Source organism: Crocodylus porosus, unplaced genomic scaffold (assembly GCF_001723895.1).
Source record: "Crocodylus porosus isolate Cpor-Errol unplaced genomic scaffold, CroPor_comp1, whole genome shotgun sequence".
NCBI lineage: Eukaryota > Metazoa > Chordata > Crocodylia > Crocodylidae > Crocodylus > Crocodylus porosus.
Window position 1 is genome coordinate 9,740,244 of NW_017728909.1, and position 20,233 is coordinate 9,760,476.

General features: G+C 45.2%; 1 protein-coding gene across 1 annotated transcript in view; it reads left to right on the forward strand.

Moving 5' to 3' along the window:
- LOC109307665 (unconventional myosin-Vb-like) overlaps positions 1 to 20,233 on the forward strand; it is a gene marked incomplete at its 5' end in the record, with an annotated part of 43,298 nt that overhangs the window by 16,074 nt on the left and 6,991 nt on the right. The window contains 7 exons of the mRNA XM_019531677.1: positions 3,842 to 4,040; positions 6,482 to 6,575; positions 9,996 to 10,139; positions 12,899 to 13,050; positions 14,828 to 14,917; positions 18,266 to 18,416; positions 19,802 to 20,087. Coding sequence (XP_019387222.1) covers positions 3,842 to 4,040; positions 6,482 to 6,575; positions 9,996 to 10,139; positions 12,899 to 13,050; positions 14,828 to 14,917; positions 18,266 to 18,416; positions 19,802 to 20,087 — 1,116 coding nt within the window. The remainder of the gene's footprint in view (positions 1 to 3,841; positions 4,041 to 6,481; positions 6,576 to 9,995; positions 10,140 to 12,898; positions 13,051 to 14,827; positions 14,918 to 18,265; positions 18,417 to 19,801; positions 20,088 to 20,233) is intronic.

Sequence of the window (20,233 nt, forward strand, 5' to 3'; positions counted from 1 at the left end):
AAACGTTCTTGTAGACTATGCGATTGTGAGATTCTGTTCACTGTTCATGTGAAATGAGCATAGCTTTTCCTTCATTGTTGAAAATCCTGTGTGGTGGGTAGCAGAGACGTCTAGACTTTTGGTCAAAATCTGGATAGGCTTTCTTTTAAAAAAAAAAAAAAAAAAAATCAAAACATCAGTTCTTCTGTAGAAATCAGTTATTAACTATCCTGTCAGAAACAGCTTGGATGGGAAAACTTTTGACTGGCCCTAATTGAGGCCCCATCTGAATAAGATACATAAGTATATGCCTAATTTGAAGCATCAAACTATTTCTGTTGACTTTAATGGGACTATTTCTATGCCTAAAGTTGGGTGTGTGCTTTATTGTCTTGCTAAATAGTAATTTGCTCAAGACCACAGAGGAATTCAAATACCCAAGACCAGGCTAGTGCCTTGGCATTCCTAACTCTGTCCCTTATTCAGACCCCTTAGTGGTTGTGAAATCACTTGTTTAGAGTTGGTTGGAATAGCTGAAAGGACTAACAGGGAGATTTCAATTTAGCAGACTATAATTGGTCCCCTTAAAAATCATTTAGCTTGTCAAATGTTAATTTTATCAGTACACCCAACAGTGTAGGCACAGACGGGAGGGCCCTAACCTTTCAGTGATGAATCGTTCTTCCATTTGGTTAAGGAAGGCGTGTGGGTGGAAAGGGAGAAAGTAATGCTCAGAAATGTTTTATATGTTGTATTTTACTGGAAGTGCAGCTTGTGCTTTAATTTATCACTGCACAACGCTACATGCTGTGCGTCCACATGGAATTCTTCTCCTTTTGTGATTAAAGACCCCCCCCTCCTTTTCCAAACCACCATTTCAATTTTCCTTTGATACAATCTCTAGGGGTTTTATTCAACCTTTTTATTCTTCAAGATGACTTGGAAAAGAATGAAAAACAAAATAGGAATAGAACATTCTTGCAGCATTTTTGCCAGATCTGAGGCAGGGTGATATTTCCTACTTGGGTGAGGCCTGCATTTTTCAAAAGTGACTAGCAGTTTAGGGGCATGTAAGCCTTTGGATACAAAGTCTGGAGGTATTTTATAGGGGTGCCATTTCCAGAAACTGTTTAGCCTCCATCCATCTGAAAGCCAAATCACTTTGGCTGTATCTGTATTGCCTCCTCATGAGAGAGACCTGGCACACTGTCAGAAATGAGCCCCACCCGTTGTGCCCCCGTTGCAAGTGTCCAGGCCTGCAGACTTACAGATTAGAAAGGGACTTGTGGAGCAGTGTGGATGTATCTTTAAGGTGATTCTGGGTGTTCCCATTTTCGGATGCCCAATCTTAATCATTAGGGCAATGGTTCTCAACCTTTTGGACATGAGGCACCCCTCACTGGATTTGAGACACCCCTCTAACTTTTGTGAATTGAGGCACCCAGTTTCAAAACTAATATATAGATTACAGAGGGGCCAGGCAAGGGGGGTGGCAGAGACCAGTCTGAGCCTGTGCTTATCTTTCTAGTTTTTAGCTGCTTATCTCATGGCTCCTCACTTACTTCCTCATGCCTCGCGGCACCCCAGGGTGCCCTGACATCCTGGTTGAGAATCATTGCACTAGAGTGCATCAGTGTTGAAATTTAGGCCTTATTTTTAAATAATTGATATCTCTGTGCTGTTTTTTTCCTGTTACTTGAAACCGTATTTTCAAAATCTTTGCTTCTCAGCAAGTGATATTCAACACAATAACCAAATGCCTTACTTGTAGCTCCCAGGAGAAATACCATGGCACCTATAAAGTGTGATCCCAAAATGCTGAAGTTCATTGGGATGCTTCACTTGACTTTAGTTAGTGTTGGATAAAGTTCTTGGTACCCAGCTGTGTCCTCACAGTCTTGCTATGTGTACTTCCATAGCTTTTTCCCCGACTTCTGCAGCCTCCCAGTGATTAATCAGCATTGATGAGTCCATTCCAGGCTGCCCAGCCTTTGGTAAAGAGATCACTGGAAATTCCCTAGTGCATTTTCCTTCAGGTAGGGTTCAGAAGAGGGTAGGTTTAACTTCTGCTGAGAGGAAGATTTGACAAATCCATGTAAGATTAAACAGTTATGACTCTCAAAACTCCCATCTACAGAAAATGCAGCCTGTGGCAGTCTAAACAAAATGGTGTGGAACTGAACTCCTGGTTAAAATGACCAAGCACATGAACAATTACCCGTCAGATAGCAAGCTTTTGAAACCCAGGAGTTGATCTGAGTAGCTGTCATGCCTTGCATTTGCTACTTGGAGAATGATCTAAAATAATTCTGCCCGTGATATCATCACAGAAATAAGGTATTTTTAGTGGGAGGGAGGGGGGCTTTAAAGGGTAGTGCTTTGACTCCTATCATACCTTGCCCCTTGGAAGTGATTTGCAAACATTAATTAATTAAACCTCCCATACCATGTTAGCCTGGAGTAAACTGAGGCACGGAGAAGTTCAAGCACTCGCCCAGGTATCGGTATTGATGGCAGAGCAGGGAATCCCAACTCCTGCATTTTACCTACCAAGAGAAATCTGCTGCTCCTCTCATGATCCCTTAGAAAAACTCAATATTCTTTCTATCTGCAGAATTTGGACCTACAAGGTATTTGCAAAGTTTCTCATTAACAAAATATAGTGATTTATATAACAGTGTTCAACTGCGGAGTATTTGCAACCATCACAGCTTCCTTGAGAAGCAGGTAAAATGTTACTCTCTTCTGTGGTGGTGACCCTATGTCAGTCAGAATCTAGGGGCTGGTCTGCACCGTGGCCACAGCAGGTCCTGGTGCCAGTGGGACCAAGCACGACCTGCCCACTGATGTAATCCAGACATGGAAACTCAGAGACGAGGCTGCTTCAGGCTCATCCCCATCACCTTCTGTCAGTCCCACTGGAAACCAGTGGCTTGATCAGGAGCCCGGAGCAGCCACATCAACATGCTTCTGGGTTTGGAGTGTGGCTGCAGGTGGGCGTGCTAAGCTCCATCCTCGCTGCATCCTGCCACCACTGTCACGTAGACATGCTCCACGTGTTGTTTGCTGTTGGTCTGAAACTTTAGTCATCAGGGTACATGGTCCAGTAACAGTTATTCTGAATGTGCATGTCACCAATCTAGCAATACTGTGAAGGGCTAGTCGGGGCCTTGGACCCGCGCGTTATATTTGTAGCACTACAAAAACGTGAGTGTCCACACATGCAGGCCATCTGCATTGCCGCAGAAATGGTGGACCTACCACTACAACGTCTCTCTTTCAGAGAGGAATTTCATTGTAGCCCTGTGTTTTGTGGTACTGTGTGTAACGTGTACATAGTTACAGCACTGCAGGGGGTGTCTCAGACCCCCAGCATCACACAGTCCACTGCTCTCCCACCCACCTGGCAGAGAGGACAGGCTGTTGGCAGTGGGTGGGGGGACGACACCTAAGGAGCAGCCCTGTGGCTGGGGAGCAGGCCTTTAAGGTGAGTTTGTAGCGCTCCAGCCAGGGGGCTGTGCATGTGTGCACATCCCCATGGCACTTTATTTTTGTAGTGGTACAAAGTGGCTCAGTATTCTGGGCTCACGTTCATGTGTAGTGCTACAGTGCCTAAAATAGCAATGAGGTAATTCAGATAACGGTCTTGTAGCCCCTTTGCCGACTGGAACTTCCTCTTGATTTTGCCTAGAATGATGGGCTGTTTTCCAGCACTTGCCTCTAAACCAAAACTGGGTGTTTTTCTAGGAGCTGCAGCAGCTCAAACAGAAGTCACAGCCATGATTCAGAAATCACTGGGGTAATACTCAGCAAGGTCCAACTGGGTGATTCTAACGTCTGCTTTTATTCTGCCTCCTCCCAGGCTCCTTGAAGCCCAGCTCCAGGATCAGAGACGAGAGCACGAAGAAGAGGTAGAGGCTCTGAAAGCTCAGGTGGAAGCTATGAGAGAGGAGATGGAGAAACAGCAACAGGCCTTTTTCCAGACCCTTCAGCTCTCGCCAGAGGCTCAGGTGGAGTTTGGTCTTCAGCAAGAAATCACACGTCTCACTAATGAAAATTTGGTAAGGGACTGTGTAAGAGACCAGTTTCCTTTGTGGTCGATGCTGCCAAACCAGATCTCAAGGTGATGGGTTAAAAAAGGAAAGTAGTAAAGGCAAGGGTGTGGTGTCCCTCCGTCTGCCCTGCTTATGCACAGGTTTGCAGAGCTACTCTAGCATAAGCCATCTGCAGGCCATTATCTACATGATTAGTCTTGACTCCCAGCTGGTCAGCCCCGCAGCACTTTTAGCTTGTTACTGAGCGCTGAACCGCTAGTTTATAGAAGTGGGAGGATGACTCATGCTGTGTGTTGTAAAGGCCCCGTTTTCCCAAGTACCCCTGTGGCAATGTGCCTTCCTCTACACACCCACACTGCATGGCCTCCTACCTGATGTAATGGCTTATGGCCATGGACTGGCCCTGTATCCTTTAGGTGGGAAAAATCATTTCCTCCAGTTGCAGCAGTTACTCGGTGGAATTTTATGGCTCATGCTACACAGGAAATTGGACCAGATGATTGTAGTTGTCCCTTGTGGCCCTAAACTCTGAATCTTGGGGCATTGTTAGGTGTAAGATCCGAGGTATAAAACCTTGGTGCTTTCAGTCTGAGTAGATGGGTTGGTGCTGCTTGGGGAACGTTATCATGGTCAAACTGATGAAATCAGTAACATCAGAATTTAAATATGAATGGTGGCAAGGAAGCAGACTCTCTCAGGTGGCAAGCTGTAAATAGCTGTGCATTGCTTCCGAGAGAAGTTGAGTAGGGAGACCTGGGTTTGTGTATGTGGGATACGTAGAGGGCACTGAGGAATGATTTCCCCTTCAAATGGCCCTAAACTGTCACAGGGAGAGAGAACCCTTTTGAGGCTTATTTGGGGCAACAGTTACCACTTCTCTGGGCTAGAAAAAGTACCTCTTACAGTGAAACAAAAATGGCCTCCTCAGCACGCCACCTGTTTGAACATTTGTCCTGTGTCTGGGACATTACTGGCAGCTCACAACAGTCTTAGCAGCAAGAAACCCCAGGGTTAAGAGAAGCTTTGGTTTACTGATGTCACTGGAATGGAGGCAGGATTTGCCCCACACTGTACAGATGGCACTTCTGCTGGTGCCTTAAAGGCGAAGCAGCCCATCCTGACCTCGTCACGAACAGTCCATCATTTGGATGATGATCAGTATTTTACTTAGCCATGGAGAGGAGGGGATGACTGACAGTATGGGGAGGTAGGAACATGAGCAGTGCCATATTGGGTCAGACCAGTGGTCCATCTAGCTCACTGTCCTGTCTCTGATAGTGGTAAAAGTGGATGTTAGATCAATGGTGCTCAAGCTTTTGGCCCTACAAGCCAGATGAGTGGTATAGGACTAGTTTGCAGGTTGGACCAAGGCCAGTGTACTAGGATTGGGCCTTGGAGCTGGCACCTCTCCCTCCCTGCCCCAAAGTGCTGGGACTGGGCCCTGAAGCCCTACACTGCCCCTGCTTGCCAGGATTGGGCCTTGGGGGCCTGGTACTGCCCACCCCTGCAGGCTGGGATTGGGCCCCTGGAGCCAGGTGCCCTTGAATGACCAAGCCCAAGGCAGAACTCTGGATCTGCTCAGGTACTAGTGGGGTGAGTGAGTCTGTGCCCAAAGGCTATTAAAGTGCAGATCTGCTCTGCGGAAATGATCTAGCACCTTCTGTTCAACAGCTGCGCTCCCAGCCTGTGTGCAGTCGCACGTGCTGGTGTTGGGAGCAAAACTAGGGTGTAACACTGTTCACTCCCTAAGGGCCTGATCATGCAAAGCGCTGAGTACGTGTGTTTCCACTAGATTCGATGGGAGTTGAGGGAAATCAAGCCTTAACACCCTAATTTTTGTATCGGAAAGTTGCTACCAGGGAACGGAGCCTGTCCTATAACTCAAAACAGCAGCATGTAAAAAAAACAGCCCAAATGCTGTCCTTTTTTGTTTTCTTCCTCTCTCACAGTGCTTCCGAGTTTGCTTGTCTTGTGTGTACACCAAAGAAGCAACTCAGAGGGCATGATGAATTGGGCCTGTATTGACTGCGATGAACCTTGCAAAGAGAAATCTATAGCTGGTTTTCAAGTGCTGCTTGTATGCTGCTGGGCTAATTTTTTCAACTCTTTAGTACTTCACAAAAACCCAACTCAGAACGGTGGGCAAGAAGTGCCGTTTTGGCCCTGTACATGCAGCCACTTCCCCTGTTGTAGTGGGAGAGTCCAGGGCCCAAGGACTCTACAGATCACCATGGATTTGACAGGTCTGAAGGGCAGATGCTTTGTCTCTGACCCAGGGATTGACCTGGAGAGCGCTGCACACATCAGGGCTCCTGGTCAGAGTACAGAAGTCTCTCATTGGGAAAAATAATTGTCAGATGATCTCCGTAGTCCAGCTACTTTCCTACAGGAAACTTTGAAGTGTGTGTGTGTACACATGTGCACATAACCGTTTCCCTGTTTTGCAGGATCTCAAAGAGTTGTTAGAAAAACTGGAAAAGAATGAGAAGAAGCTTAAGAAACAGCTGAAGATTTACATGAAGAAGGTCCAAGATTTTGAAGGTTAGCTCTGTGTTTTTGTTGGTTTCTTTGAGGGAAGTGGAATTTAAGATTAGATTCTGGGTTTTGTTCGACCCCCACAAAACTGTGACGCTTGTGGTGGCCCCATTAGCCGCTCTTGGGGACACTGTAGACTTCACTCTCAGCCTCTCGAGGCTATTTTTGGAGCATGCTGCGAACTTTAAAGGGCATGCTAGTAGCCCAGGGCCCGGCCCCCCCGGCCATCAGGCAGTCGGAGAGTCCTTTGAAGATTTTGGCCCCCAGACCTACTGGGTGGGCTGGGTTTTTTCCCCACTGTGGAGAACTTTTGTTGGGGATGTCCCATTTTTATGGTAGGGCAGCTTCATTCATCTTGGGAGGGAAAAACATTCTTGAACGTCTGGCATGTTACCATGTGTCATGGGGAAACTTGCATATGTCCTGCGACTTGGAGGCGGCCTTGGATGCCTTTGCCTGGCAGTTACATCCTGCCTATAGAAAAAGAGAACTTCTACCTCCTGCCTCCTCTCCAAAACTGCCTTGACCTTGAAGTATCCCGTGCTGCTTTTTGCAGATAGGCAGTTAGACATGCATCTCTCCATGTAAAACGTGTGTGGAAAGTGGGTAGCAGCTTTGAAGTGGGGTTTTCCAACCAAACATTTTTGAGCCTTAGTTTTCAAGTTATAAAAATTTGCCTATGCAGCCTGTGGTAGTCTCTCTTCCCCCCCAGCTCCCCCCCTCTGTCCCCACCTTTACACTGAGGACTGGTTTATCCTTGGTTTAAGTCCATTGACTTCTGCAGAGTTGGGCAAGATTAGAAAATTCACTGATGGTTTTTGTTGAATAAGGAAGCTTTACAATTTGGTGAATGCAAGGTCACGGTGATGCCTCGCACTTGGGTCAGAGGAGACATCAGTTTAGGGCTATTGATCCTAAAACATTTCAGCTCTTTTCACCTCACCTGAGGGAGAGAAGAGCTTTCCAGGCCTCCAAAAGCTGCAAAGCGTGACAAGCCTGTTGGTTCCCTTCCTCTTGCTGTCCTCCTTTTATTCACCGTTCTTGCCTCCTGGGAATCATTCTCGGGAGTCGTGAGCCATTGAGCCTGCTTCTTGGGAGGCGATGAAACAAGAGCTTTCAAGGTGGCAGCTCATCTGTAATATTGAAGGTGGGCGTGCTGCATCTGTATGCTGAACTTGAATGGGTTTTTGAACTGTGCTGCCTGCAGTTTCTTGTGACTACTTCTTTCCATTCAAAAAAAAAAAAAAAAAGAGAGATCAAGATAGATCTCCATTTTTGGCCCGAGGTTTCCTTGGCCATCCTTACAGTGGGTTTCCTTAGCTTATCCTGTCATTGCTGCCTTGGCATTCTGGATCCTCGAGGGGTGGTTGGGGCATGGATAGTACCCTCTTGCTTTGCAGTTCCTCTTCAGTCCACCCCCTTTGGACCCTTGCTCTTTAGAGGCTCCTGAGGAGCTTTCTTTATTGCTGTTACGTTACCTTAGATAAAATCTTGCTGTGTCAATGGCCTGTTTCAGTCAAAGTCTCTCCTATCCGATCAGCCCTGATCCGAGGAGTTAGGAAAGTACACGCATGCAGAACCAGACACCAGCTCTCACTTCCCAGCAACATTTGGGATTTGGGGCATTGTTGTGACAGTGACAAAAGCATTTGCTGGGAACCCTGTTCATTGATCTTCCTTAGGCTCTTTCTTAGATCTAATTCAGACCTATGTCTTTATTGATTGAATGTAATTTAAAAAGCAAATGCTCTTGTCAGATGCACCTTGCATCTCCTTGCTTTGACCTACAGACTAGTCACCAGTTTGTTCTCCAAGCAGTCTGTCAGAGCAAGGCTTCCTTTCTCACATCTCTCTCTCTCTCTCAGGGATCAGGCCATTTTGCGTTATTCAGGACAAGGAATCAGAAGTCTGTGATACTTGCATAAAAGAAGCAGGCTCTAGTCTGCTGCAGCCCCCAGGAGTGAGTCTGTTCAGTCTGGCTCCATTTTGGTGCAGTGCCTTGCTTATTTCTGTTCGGGGAGGGGGAGAACTCCATGCCCTTTGTAAGCCAGAGAAACTGGAAGCAAGTCAAATGCATCTGATCTGCTCTCCAAATGGATGTGCATGAGAACTGCTACTTGAAGAATCAGGTTTGGCTTTTGGGCTGGTCATCTCAGCATACGCCGGAAATAACTCGGTAGACTGAGGGAACAGAATCAGAATCCAAGTTTTTGAGCCACCCTTGAACTGCAGTATGGGCTGTTTAAAATAACTTCAGCTATTTTCATCTTACTGTTCTAAACCTGAGGGCAGAGACAACTGGATGGTTTCTTCCCAAATTCGACTGAAGTCTTTGCATTGATTTCTGTGGCCTTCCAATCAGTCCCTGTTGGGCTTATCTTCTTCCCAAGGGCCATAAACAAATTAACAGTTGCAAGACTAAAGGCTCACAGAATTGAGGAAGGCAAAGATAGATGATCAGTGCTTGCTAGAAGGCAGTTGGCACAGATTGTGGGATTTCAAGCAGTCCTTTTAATGCGTCGGAGAAGCCTTTTGACTTTTACTAGAGTCCACATTGCAGCCCATAAAGCGTTTTGGAAGAAAACCCACATTACTGGTAAAAAGTTCTGTTCTGTCAATGCCGTAGAGATGTATTTCAGCGAGGCTCTGGAAAGAAATGATCCAGGCTCGAGGAGACAAATACAAGACCTCTCTGTAGCAGAGAGACTATTTATCTTCTGCCGTTGATACAATGATTAACTGTGGTGCTTGGATTCTTTAAACTAATTTCTGAAAACTAGACATTAAGTGAAACTAAGCTGAATAAATAGGGAATTCCACAGTAGTGCAGCTGGCACAGATGGCTTTTGTCACTGTAATTTAGAGGCCTCAGACTGACATTTAGTACATTATGTGCATTATGCCTTCATAATCTTTCATTTTATTAAAATTTTATGCAAGTATAATCCTCAGTAGTGTTCCACAGGAGGTTTTTAATTTTGCTTTGCAGCCTGCTGCACGCTAAACAGCTCAGGCATATCTTCCCAAAGCCTGACTTCTTGTTAATGGTAGAAGTACATTTGTAAAATGACTCCAGTAGGGTCGCCATGTTCCAGGGGGTGTCTGGGCTCCCTTAATAGATGTAAGATTTGATAATGTTTCTAGTGTTTTAGACCTGATTTCTGTATCCTTTACTTAGCCAATGAGCAATCTGCCTGAAGGTGTGGTTCAAGAATTGCTATTTCAGTACGTCTATCAAAAGCAGGGGACCTGCAAACAAACTGGTATATTGCAAGGTCACGTGGGGCTTAATCTAAAAGCTAGGATATCAAATGAGAGACTCGGAGAACATCAGTGGGCTTTGGGTCACAAGTGAATCATAGAAGTCCTGTGTAGATGAGGCATTCAGCTGGCTTCAGGGAGGTCTGTGGGGGTTTTTTTCCACAGCAACCCAAGCAACGGTACAGACTGAGAGGAAGCGACAGGAGCTTACCAGGCAAGTCACTGTCCAAAGGAAGGAGAAGGATTTCCAGGGGATGTTGGAATATTACAAGGAAGATGAGCCACTACTTGTCCGGAACCTCATTACAGGTGAGGACTTCGCTTTGCCTCTTGTTCCAGGTCCAGTGCCTTTTCTTTCTAAACCGTTTAAACCAGGGCTGCCCAGCTGGTGGCCAGGGGGCCACATGTGGCCCATGAGGGGTTAATTTGTAGCCCCTGGCTCCCACCTGGCTGCTGCTCGTTGCTCTCTCGCTGCTTCAGCTGCAGCAGCATCCAGGTCTTGGGGTTCCTCCTTTCTCCTCTAACTTCTGCTTCTTGCCACTACCCCAGGGGTCAGGGAGACGCGGTGCAGCCCATGGTGCTAGGGTGCCTGCATGGTGTGATGCAGTGGGGAGAGCTGAGGGTGGGGGCCTGAGTGCCTGGATGTCATGGTGCAGTTGGGGAACATGCACGGCATTCAGTCCAGGGGTCCCGTGGCTCACCTGATGCATCCCATGTGATATGTGGACCTCACTGCTGCAACTTGCATTCATTTGAATGAGTTGGATCACTTATTTGGAGCTTTAACGTAGCTTAGTATTTGCAAGTTCTCTCTAAACGTACCCTTGTACAGAGGAGACGCTGTAGGACTGTAGCTATGCAGCCAAGACCCCAGATGCAGCATTGCACTTTGCTCACTAGGAAGTCCTTCATCGCAAAGCAAGAGACTGAGCATGTGCGCTACTGATTTAAAACTCAGACTTAAGAACTCATTTACAGGTTGATCCCCAGGGGGCAGGGAGTGGTGTCCTATAACTGAGTCTCTTCACATGCCTTGGCAAATGCAACCTGGAATGTTTTGTTCATTTAGTATCTTGTCAGGGTAAATGAATTTGGTTAGTTCTCACGTGCACATGATTCAGGTGAAATGCATAAACCAACCTACACCCCTAAACCAACACTGGGTCTTTTCTTCGATTCACATGACATATTAAGTCCTTACTCAAACCATTTTGTATAAATGACCTTTTAATATTACATATGCTGATACCTTAGATCTCCACGGTGCTGTGTAAACAGACAAAAAAACAACACAAATCCTGTCCACTTTGAGTTTACACCTGTGAACATTGTTGAGGATTTTTAACTTTTCTATAAATGAGCATCCAGGTTTGGCTTTTATTTTCTGAATACAAAACTGAGGGTACATTTTAAACCTTGAAGTAAAGCAGTTGTCTTGGAGCTGGTGGCCCCTCTCCAACTGTGTACCCCCTCTGGATCGAATTTGAGCCCTGGTTTGGTACTGTATGAACATGTGAGGAGTGCATTTGCTAGGACATGCATGTTCATCCTGACCTGTGAAGAGTCGGGGTCTGTTTGGGAATGAGGGTTGTCTCCTAAGAGTTTTTTCTGGTGATGATCACGCTCAAGCATTTCATAGAAGCAAAGTGGGGGGGCTTTAGTCAAGTTTATAGATGGGGCAGTGCTACCTTGGGGCAGTTTCTTCAAACTGCCAGCAAGCTTTGAGGTCTTTATAATTAGTCATGCTCCCTGGTTGTCTAGCAAATTTATTTCCCTTAGTTCACAAATCTTGAGCCTTTTCTAATTTTGAAGCTAGCCCTTAGTTGTGAGTGTTGAAAGCACCTGCAGGGGTGCTCCGAACATTGCAGCACTGGTCCCTGAAGGAAAGGAGAGAAAGCAAATAGCGAGAACTTTTAATTGGATCATAGCTGCAACCACCTTATCCATTCAGCCCACAGAAACACCCCCTTTGTGTGCTCTCTTCCCTCTTGGTAGTGTGCCTTCAATTCAGTGGCATTTATCTCATTTCCTAAATCTGTTAGTAAAAGTCATGCCTTTATAGCAAACTGATTTGAGTTCAGTGGAGTTGCACCAGGGATGAGTTTGCCTTGATGGGTTGTCATTCTTTTATTCTTAGATATAATTCTTACTCAAGGATGACAAAGTACTGAGAGTGCTTATATGAAGCTGTATGTCTTAAATTGGGCAATAACAATCAGCCTTCTCGGGATAGGTTGACATACAAACAGGTGGTATTGCAGTACAGATCTTCAGCTTTTTGCAGACGAGTGACATAGAAACAGTTTGCTGTATTAGTCTCAGGTCTCTGCAACGAGCGGTCTCAGACCTGTTATTTATGCTGAAAGCTTTGGTTGGAGCTGTGGCTGGCCTTCTCCCCTCCACTGTGCTTAGGTTTGTGTCCAGCTAGTGCTTATGGTCCCCCTGATTATGAGTGATTCTAACAACTCTAAAAAGTAAGCAAAAAGCACACGGCAGTTTATACGTAAAGTTGTTATTCGGGCAACCTCTGCTTTCATGCTGAACAGTTTAAAGGGTATAATCTTGCTTCACTGTCTTGAGAGGTTGTAGATGTACAAAGCACTGGTCGCAGTAGTATAACTTGTCTCAAGTATTTCCAAAGACTTTTTTGGTATTTTGCTAAGGTTATGTCTGTATTGCAGTTGGAGGTGTGGAAGATCTGCCCTAGCTTTCATCTAGCCAGCTGGTGTGGCAATGGCAGCGATGATGCGGTAGCGTGGGCTTGCACGCAGGCTGCTCGATCTCTCCAGGTCGCTCAGTCTGAGAGAGCCTGTGCAGACAGTTTCCCTGCTACCTAGTGCTTGAGCCACCTAGACTAGAACTGGCTTGGGTACCTCTGCCTGCGCTCTGGTTGAGCCTGCCATTGCAGTGGACACCTAGCTTGAGATAAGCTTGAGCTAGAGAGTTCACATCTGAACTTCTCCAGATGTGTGTGGAATATATGTTGATTCGGACACTTCTCGGCATTGCCTGTTCTGTTCCACTAACAAAGTCAGGCTGTAAGAGGATTCTTCTTTCCTTATTTGTAGATCTCAAGCCCCAGACCGTTTCCGCCACAGTTCCCTGTCTTCCTGCTTACATCCTCTACATGTGCATCAGACACGCAGACTACATCAACGATGACCAAAAAGTGCACTCCTTGCTCACCATGACCATCAATGGCATTAAGAAAGTATTAAAGGTACAAGTCTTATTTGTATTAATAGCAGCATGAAGTTAAACTGCTTAAATTGCCCAGCTCAGAACCAGGGTCCTCAGATGTACATGGAATGTAACCTGGAGATTGCAGACAGTTTTAATGTCCAAGACCAATTTCAAATCACAGTTGAGCTCTTCATCTCCACATAAGATGAGTTTTATCTTAAAGGTTATGTAGCATAGGTTGGTAGTAAGCAGGGAGGTTAAGTGATTTGCCAAAGACCACACTGTAAGTTATCACAAGCAGGCATTAAAGCTTGTTACATATCTGTTTGGTTCATAAGTTCTCTTATCTGTGCTTCAGCAACTTTCTGGTCAAGAGAGGCTTTTGTACACACTGTGAATGAAGACCTAGGGCAAGTCAGGTACAGGGTGGCAGTGATGGAGGTTAAATTTCACTTGTCACTATATATAACACAGTGTCTTGTGTAGAGGTGCACTTATGCACCAGTCCGATATCAGTTCGGCACTGATACAAAGAAAATTGACTACACAGGAAACTGGCCTGTTGTGGCCAATAATTTGGCCCATAAATGTCTGTGCACTGCAGCACAGTGTGCAGACAGCAAGGAGCACAGCCCAACAGTGTGGAAAGCTGCATGAAGCTGGTAAGCCTGTTGTAGTGAAAAGGGAGGGGGAGGGAAAGGGCTTGGAGGCAGGGGGAACAGACAGTGCCCCCTGTGGTGAGCGAGGGAGTGGGCCTGGGGCCAGGGCAGGCCACAGGACAGAGCCACGGCTCATCCGGTGGTCCCTGGGGTGACTCCTGCCGCTGTGCATTGCTCATTTGGTGGCTTGTCCGGCAGCTCCCACCGCTTGTCCAGGAGGGCATGCGGGGGGATGAGCATGTGCCCCTGGATCTGTGCTGGGCGGGCTGCAGCTGCGGGCTGAGAACTGCACTGTGCTGTGCTCTGAGCAGGCAGTGGCAGTGCTGGGGGGGAGCGGGGGTTATGGCAAAATTTGGGGTGGCTGCAGCCCCCCCATAGTCCCATCCCAGTGCTGCTACCACCCACCCTGAGTGCAGAGCTGCAGCCTCCCTGGCCCGCCCAGCACAGATCTGAGGGCACGTGCTCCCGGCCCCGGACAAGCTGTGGCTGTCGTGAGCCAGCCTCCCCCAAGCTGGGCAGCACCTGCCCCAGCCCCGCTCCCTCCCTTACTACAGGGGGTGTTGATTTGCGCCTCTTCCCTCCCCACTCCCCTTTTACCACAACAGACTTGCCGGCTGCACACAGCTGTATCAGAAATCAGATCATTATCAGCTGAGATCCCTCCTTAAAAATTGGTTATCAGCCCCCAAAATATCTATCCATACACCCCCCCAGTCTTATGGCACTTAGGCCAGAGGCGGGATCCCATTTTTGTCAGTGGCATTCCAGTGAGGAGTCATTCATCCTAGTAGAGTCCTTCCTGATCCCTATAGGTGATCTTCTTATGCTTCAAAGTGTGTGATTTTGATTAGTTCATATAAATAAAATGGGTCAGGCCCTGGTCTGCTCTATGCTGCGGCAAGCCCAGGATAGCTCCAGTTGTCTGCCTGACATGGCTGTGGTTTTATACTCTTTATCCAAAGAGCAGGATTTGGCACTCTGGTTGTCAGAGTAAGCGTCAGCCAGCTCTCGTACAGGAATGGAAAGAATGTGCCCTTTGGTACCTCTGAGCTTTGTCATAGGTCATAGAGCTTTGCGTGTGCAAAAAAGCCTCATCTGAATAGACCCACTGCACCTGCTGGAGAGGAAGCTCACGTTTAATTTTGCTGTCCACAGAAACACAACGATGACTTTCAGATGACGTCGTTTTGGCTGGCTAACACGTGTCGCCTCTTGCATTGCCTAAAGCAGTACAGCGGGGATACGGTAAGGTGCTCTAAGAGGAAGTGTGCCCACGTTTTTAAATGGTGCCGTTCCTTCCACAGCCTGCGTTGTCTCACAGCTTTGCTCAGGCTGTAGTGTAGGACTCTCAGTAATCATGCTGAAATGGTAAATAGCTTTGAGAGCTTGTTACATTCAGGGCTTGACTTTCATGCAACTCAGGATGGCCCCAGTGACAAATCCATGAAGACTGGCTGGAGTAAAACTGGCTTCAGAGCAGAATTTGGGCCCCTTAAAATGTAATGCGATGACCTTTTCCTTGAGTTCTGTTAATGTGGGAATGTCGCACTTGCAATTAAACTCCCAGCGGGTTTCTGATTGGAAAAGTTGCTTTCTTTGAGGCCAGTCCGAGAGTACTCACAACTATTGCAACAGGTTTTTCATGCAGTCAGCCTGTAGCATTCATTTGGGCTTTTCATTCATTTGACCTTTTTCAGAGAAGAAAAGTTTAAAGAAATTTCTTCTCCCCCTCCTCCACACCCCTGTTGGGGATTTTTTTTGCTGGGGGAGCTAATAACTTATGCTTACTGCCTTGATGTCATTTTGTAGGTCTCTCACATCTTCAGTTTATCAATCTACTTTGATCTCCTGTGACAGACTCGGATTATCACAGCTGACATAATATAATGCATGTTTACACAGTATCTAATCACAGGGGCATTGAGGAAATGTGTTTACAGCCATATGGTATGGTACTAGCATTTGGAACAGAGCCACAGTAGCTTCCTTTTAATTGACTCTTGATATGTGTTGTTAACTAGTGTGTAGTCAGGCTTCAGAGGATACAGGGAAGAAGATTTGTCTAAGATGAATGTTGCCTTAGAATCATAACACATTAGATCCTTTAGGTTTTAGTGTCTTTATAAAAAATCAAGTTTGTATTGCCAAGATTATTTTTTTTAATAGAGGAACTGTGGTTGCGGCTTGGTTAACAATGATTTTTACTTCTCAGTGCCCTCTGCTGTCTCTGTAGCAATATTACATTTAACTACAACCCCTGTAACTAAAACCGCATATCTTTTTTGGGGTAGTAATTTGTCTGCCAAAGATTCAGTTTCAGGTTGACCACAACTATTCACAAAGGGCACATACAGAAATGACATTTGACGCACAGTCAACCCCTTGAAAACGCTCTAAAGCTGAGCCCAAACAGAAGAGTACAGCTGCAGAGCCCTCCGATTACATGACAAATTCACCCTGAGTGGAGTGACTTAATTTGTTTGCTTCAGCTGCTGTCTCTGGATGGGAGTGGGGAGAAGGCAGGGGAGGAAGGTCCCTTCTGGGGTTTTCTTGCCCCACTGGAGTGGGGGGGGCTGGTGGATTGGACTCCCTCACCTCCAATCTACCCACCCCCCACTCCAGCGGGGCTGAGAGGACCCCAGACCTCCTTCCCCTTCCTTCTATCCACTCCCATCCAGAGACGACAGTGGAGTTGGGAGAGGGGTAAGGGGAGGCTGAGCCAGGAAAAGACAAAGCCTGTCTCCCTGGGTTGGCTACAAATTGGAGCTGATCTTCCACCCTCTCGATCCAATAGCTAATGTCTTGGATCTGAGGGATCAGTCTAACTCATGGCAATTTCTGTGAGTTGCCATGAGTTAGACCCAGGAGGTTCACTTCTGTCTGCACCCAAAGTTGAGTAAACTTCAAGGAATAGTATTGACTGAGAACTTTAGAAAAGTGGAGACATTTTGCTTTGGCATTTCCAAGGTGTTCTGAATGTTTTTATTATTATTTTTGAAGAGACAAGGATTTTTTAGGGTGCTAGCTTTTAATGAACCAGCTATATATAGTTGGGATCAGTTGGACAAGCTTTTTGAATGCAAGACATTCTTCCTCATCTGACCAGGAGGTAGGCACAGCATAATAAATAACAGCAGTGAGTGGGGATGAGACAGACTCCCAGGGGTAGCATGCATACAATTAGCAGAAGAAAAGAAACTGAAATCAAGGCCTTTCAAAAGGGAGGAGGTTCATTTTCACCTTTCATGTGTGGAAAGAATTCAGGAGTTTGGTTTTATGACGTGCTATGTTTCCCCCATCTCAGTGGTTAGTCCTTGGTTCTTAGTGTCCAACCAGCTTAGAAATTTGTGGTCCCAAGATCACCTTTTAAAGGTACAAGGTAGAGTAGTGAGGTCAGAGGGGGAGTGGTTGTTCTGTGGAAGTGTGCTCCTAATGAGGTGAGGGGTATCCTTTATATTTTTTATGAGCATTCAATCAGGTACATAGTTGGTGTTTAGTTTCACCTGCATAGTTGCCATTGCATTGGTGCATTGGATCAAGTGTATCACGTTTTGGGAAAGATATGTAGGAACCATGAATTCTGATGGTTTTGTTATGGGGAGGTGTTGATAGTAGTGGCAGTGGAGTTGTTTGCTATTTTAATATTTGACTGATTTTAGCTTATCAAATGTGTTGCTTCAAATTAGTGTTGATCATCCAAAAGAGGATTGTTTTCTGTTGTTTTTTTCCCAAGAAAACAAACATTTTTCTTTCAGATTAACCCCAAATTATCTTGCTTTTTGTTTCATTTAGAAAACTGGGGGAAATTATTACTCGCACAGCTCCTGTCTTATTGCCATTGTACAAACATGAGTTGTACAAGCCATTGTACAAACATGAGTTATGCACCATGCTCACTTCAAACGGAGGTTATGCTTCTTTGTATCTACTAGCAAGGACCACATACAGAGTCCACTGATTTTAGTGGCAATATGTGGATACATTTGCAGTATTAGGGTCTTGAAAATACAGGGGGAAAATTCAAATGGTGAGGGAAATTCATAAGCTTCTTAGATGGTGTTATCAAACCATAGCTGCAAGCACTGGAAGACGCCTGCAGAAAGTCGGAGTTGTTAATCAGGTAGCAAATAAGTGAACCAAGAAGTCAAGATATCATTTTATTATCATGCAACTATTTCAATTGTTACAGAAGTTTTAACTCTGAGGTTAAAATATTGGCTTCTGGTGGCTTTGAAGTATGTGTTCACAGTATAATGAATAAATAGCTAGTGTTTAATGAAGAACTGACAAGGCATTTTCAATGGGATATGTGCTTTATCTTTTAATTAACACACATTTTTTACCTTTTAGTAAAATTAAAAGGAGGGTGATTAGTTAATGATACTTCTCTTTAAAGAGGGAAAATCCATTGTGAATAAGCTGTTAAATAAAGCTTAGATCATTTATAAGTCTTTCTTTACAGCTGTTACTTCAAAAACCACAGTGCATAGGAAGACAAACGTTTCTAGATTTTTTTTTTTTTTTTACTATAATGTTACTGGCCTGTACTAAAGTGGAATGATCAACCTAGTACTGTTGTTTTCCTCCTTTTAGGGTTTTATGACACAAAACACTGCTAAGCAAAATGAGCATTGTCTGAAGAACTTCGATCTCACAGAGTATCGCCAGGTTTTAAGTGACCTCTCCATTCAGATCTATCAGCAGCTTATTAAGATAGCAGAAGGCATGCTGCAACCCATGATAGGTAAGTATGCAACACTTAAGTTTTTAGGGACATAAAGGCTGCTTACAGATATATATTTTTTAAGTGCTTTACTGAAAGAGGCGGTGCATTCATTTGACCCAGCTTTGCAGCATCTGTATAGATTGGGTATTTCAGTGGGGCTTTTTGGCATGTTTTATCTAAAGCTGATTCACTCAGCTATTAGATAAGTACCAAAAAAGCCCCACTAAAACACCTGATTTATACGGACCTTGCGTGAGCTGGGTCCAACTAATGCAGTGCCTCTTCCAGGTATATGCTGGGCTCAGTGCAGGAGTGGGCTGACTTTAAGGTAAAGCATGTTTTACTTTTAAACATCTTTAAGCAGCCTTATGTCTTAACTAAGGTGGCATTAAAAAGGGATAGCTAAAAAAAAAAAAAAAAAAAAAGTCCATAAATCTTTGGGCACATCTCTACCATTAATGGTTGCTTACTTGAAGTAAATGAAAATGATAGTATTTTGAGTGATACTGTTTTTAAACTTTAACCCCACTATTTTAAGCAGCCATGTAGCCATGAAGGCTGCATCCAAACTGCAGGACCAAACATCCCATGAGAAATGAAGTCTATTTTGATTTACAATCAATATAATAAAAAAGAATATACCTCCAGAACTGCTTTGTCCACCTCCCTCTATGGAACTATTTATACTAACAATTCTGTAGCTGTGAGGCTGTCATCACTTCCTGGAGACACCAGCGGTCTAACGGACTACATTGTTAGCAAATATTTCCCCTTTCAAAAAGGTTTTCCAACAGCTCCTATCCATTCCCTTTCTGACATCGCATCTTGTGTTCTGTTGTGCTTCTTGTTGAGAACAGTATTCCTCCATGAGTTATCATGTTGCCAGGTTATAAGAATTTACCCCTTTCCTCATCTCTCTGTTGTCTTGAGCCACTTAATCTTTTTAAGTGCAGGATGTAAGGTTGGGTATTGGGAATATAGTGAAAATTTATTACATCTCATTGGAGAGATGTTTGTCATTTCTACTGTATGTTAACTGAGTTCTTCTGCTTTTAATATTAATATCTGGGACCTTATCTTCACAGTGCTTTATAGCCATTAACTACTTAATCTTTTCAACACATCACTGAGGTAGGGAGAGTCCATTTAATTGTCCCCACTTACAGATGGAGAAAGGTTAAGTGACTCTCCAAGGAGTTTGTTAGAGCAGGTAGTAGAAACTAGCAGTCCCTGCCTCGGAGTCCTCTCTCCAGTCGGTTCAGTTGGTTATTGTATTGTATTGTGTTCACAAGTAGCGCACTAAAAGATGGCAGGCTACAGGCATTAGTAATGCAAGAAATCATTACTTGTGCTGCCAGGGGAAATGCAGGCTTCATCTCCATCTTTTCTGATTTCTGTCCTAGTGTCTGCAATGTTGGAAAACGAAAGCATCCAGGGCCTCTCTGGTGTGAAGCCAATGGGCTACAGGAAGCGATCCTCCAGCATGCCAGATGGTGACAACACTTACAGCTTAGATGCAGTCGTTCGCCAACTGAACACCTTTCACAGTATCATGTGTGAGCAGGGCCTGGACCCAGAGATCATCCAGCAAGCCTTCAAGCAGCTGTTCTACATGATTAATGCTGTCACGCTGAACAACCTCCTGCTGAGGAAGGATGTCTGCTCATGGAGCACTGGCATGCAGCTCAGGTAGGATGTTAGCTGACGCCCTGGTAAGGAGACAACTGCTTGTGAATTGTGTGAATCTGGAGTGCTGCAGAATAGGGAAAGGAATCTTATGGGATCTGCAAAGCTGTATGAAATGGAACAAGGAAACCGTAAGAGACCAACAGTAC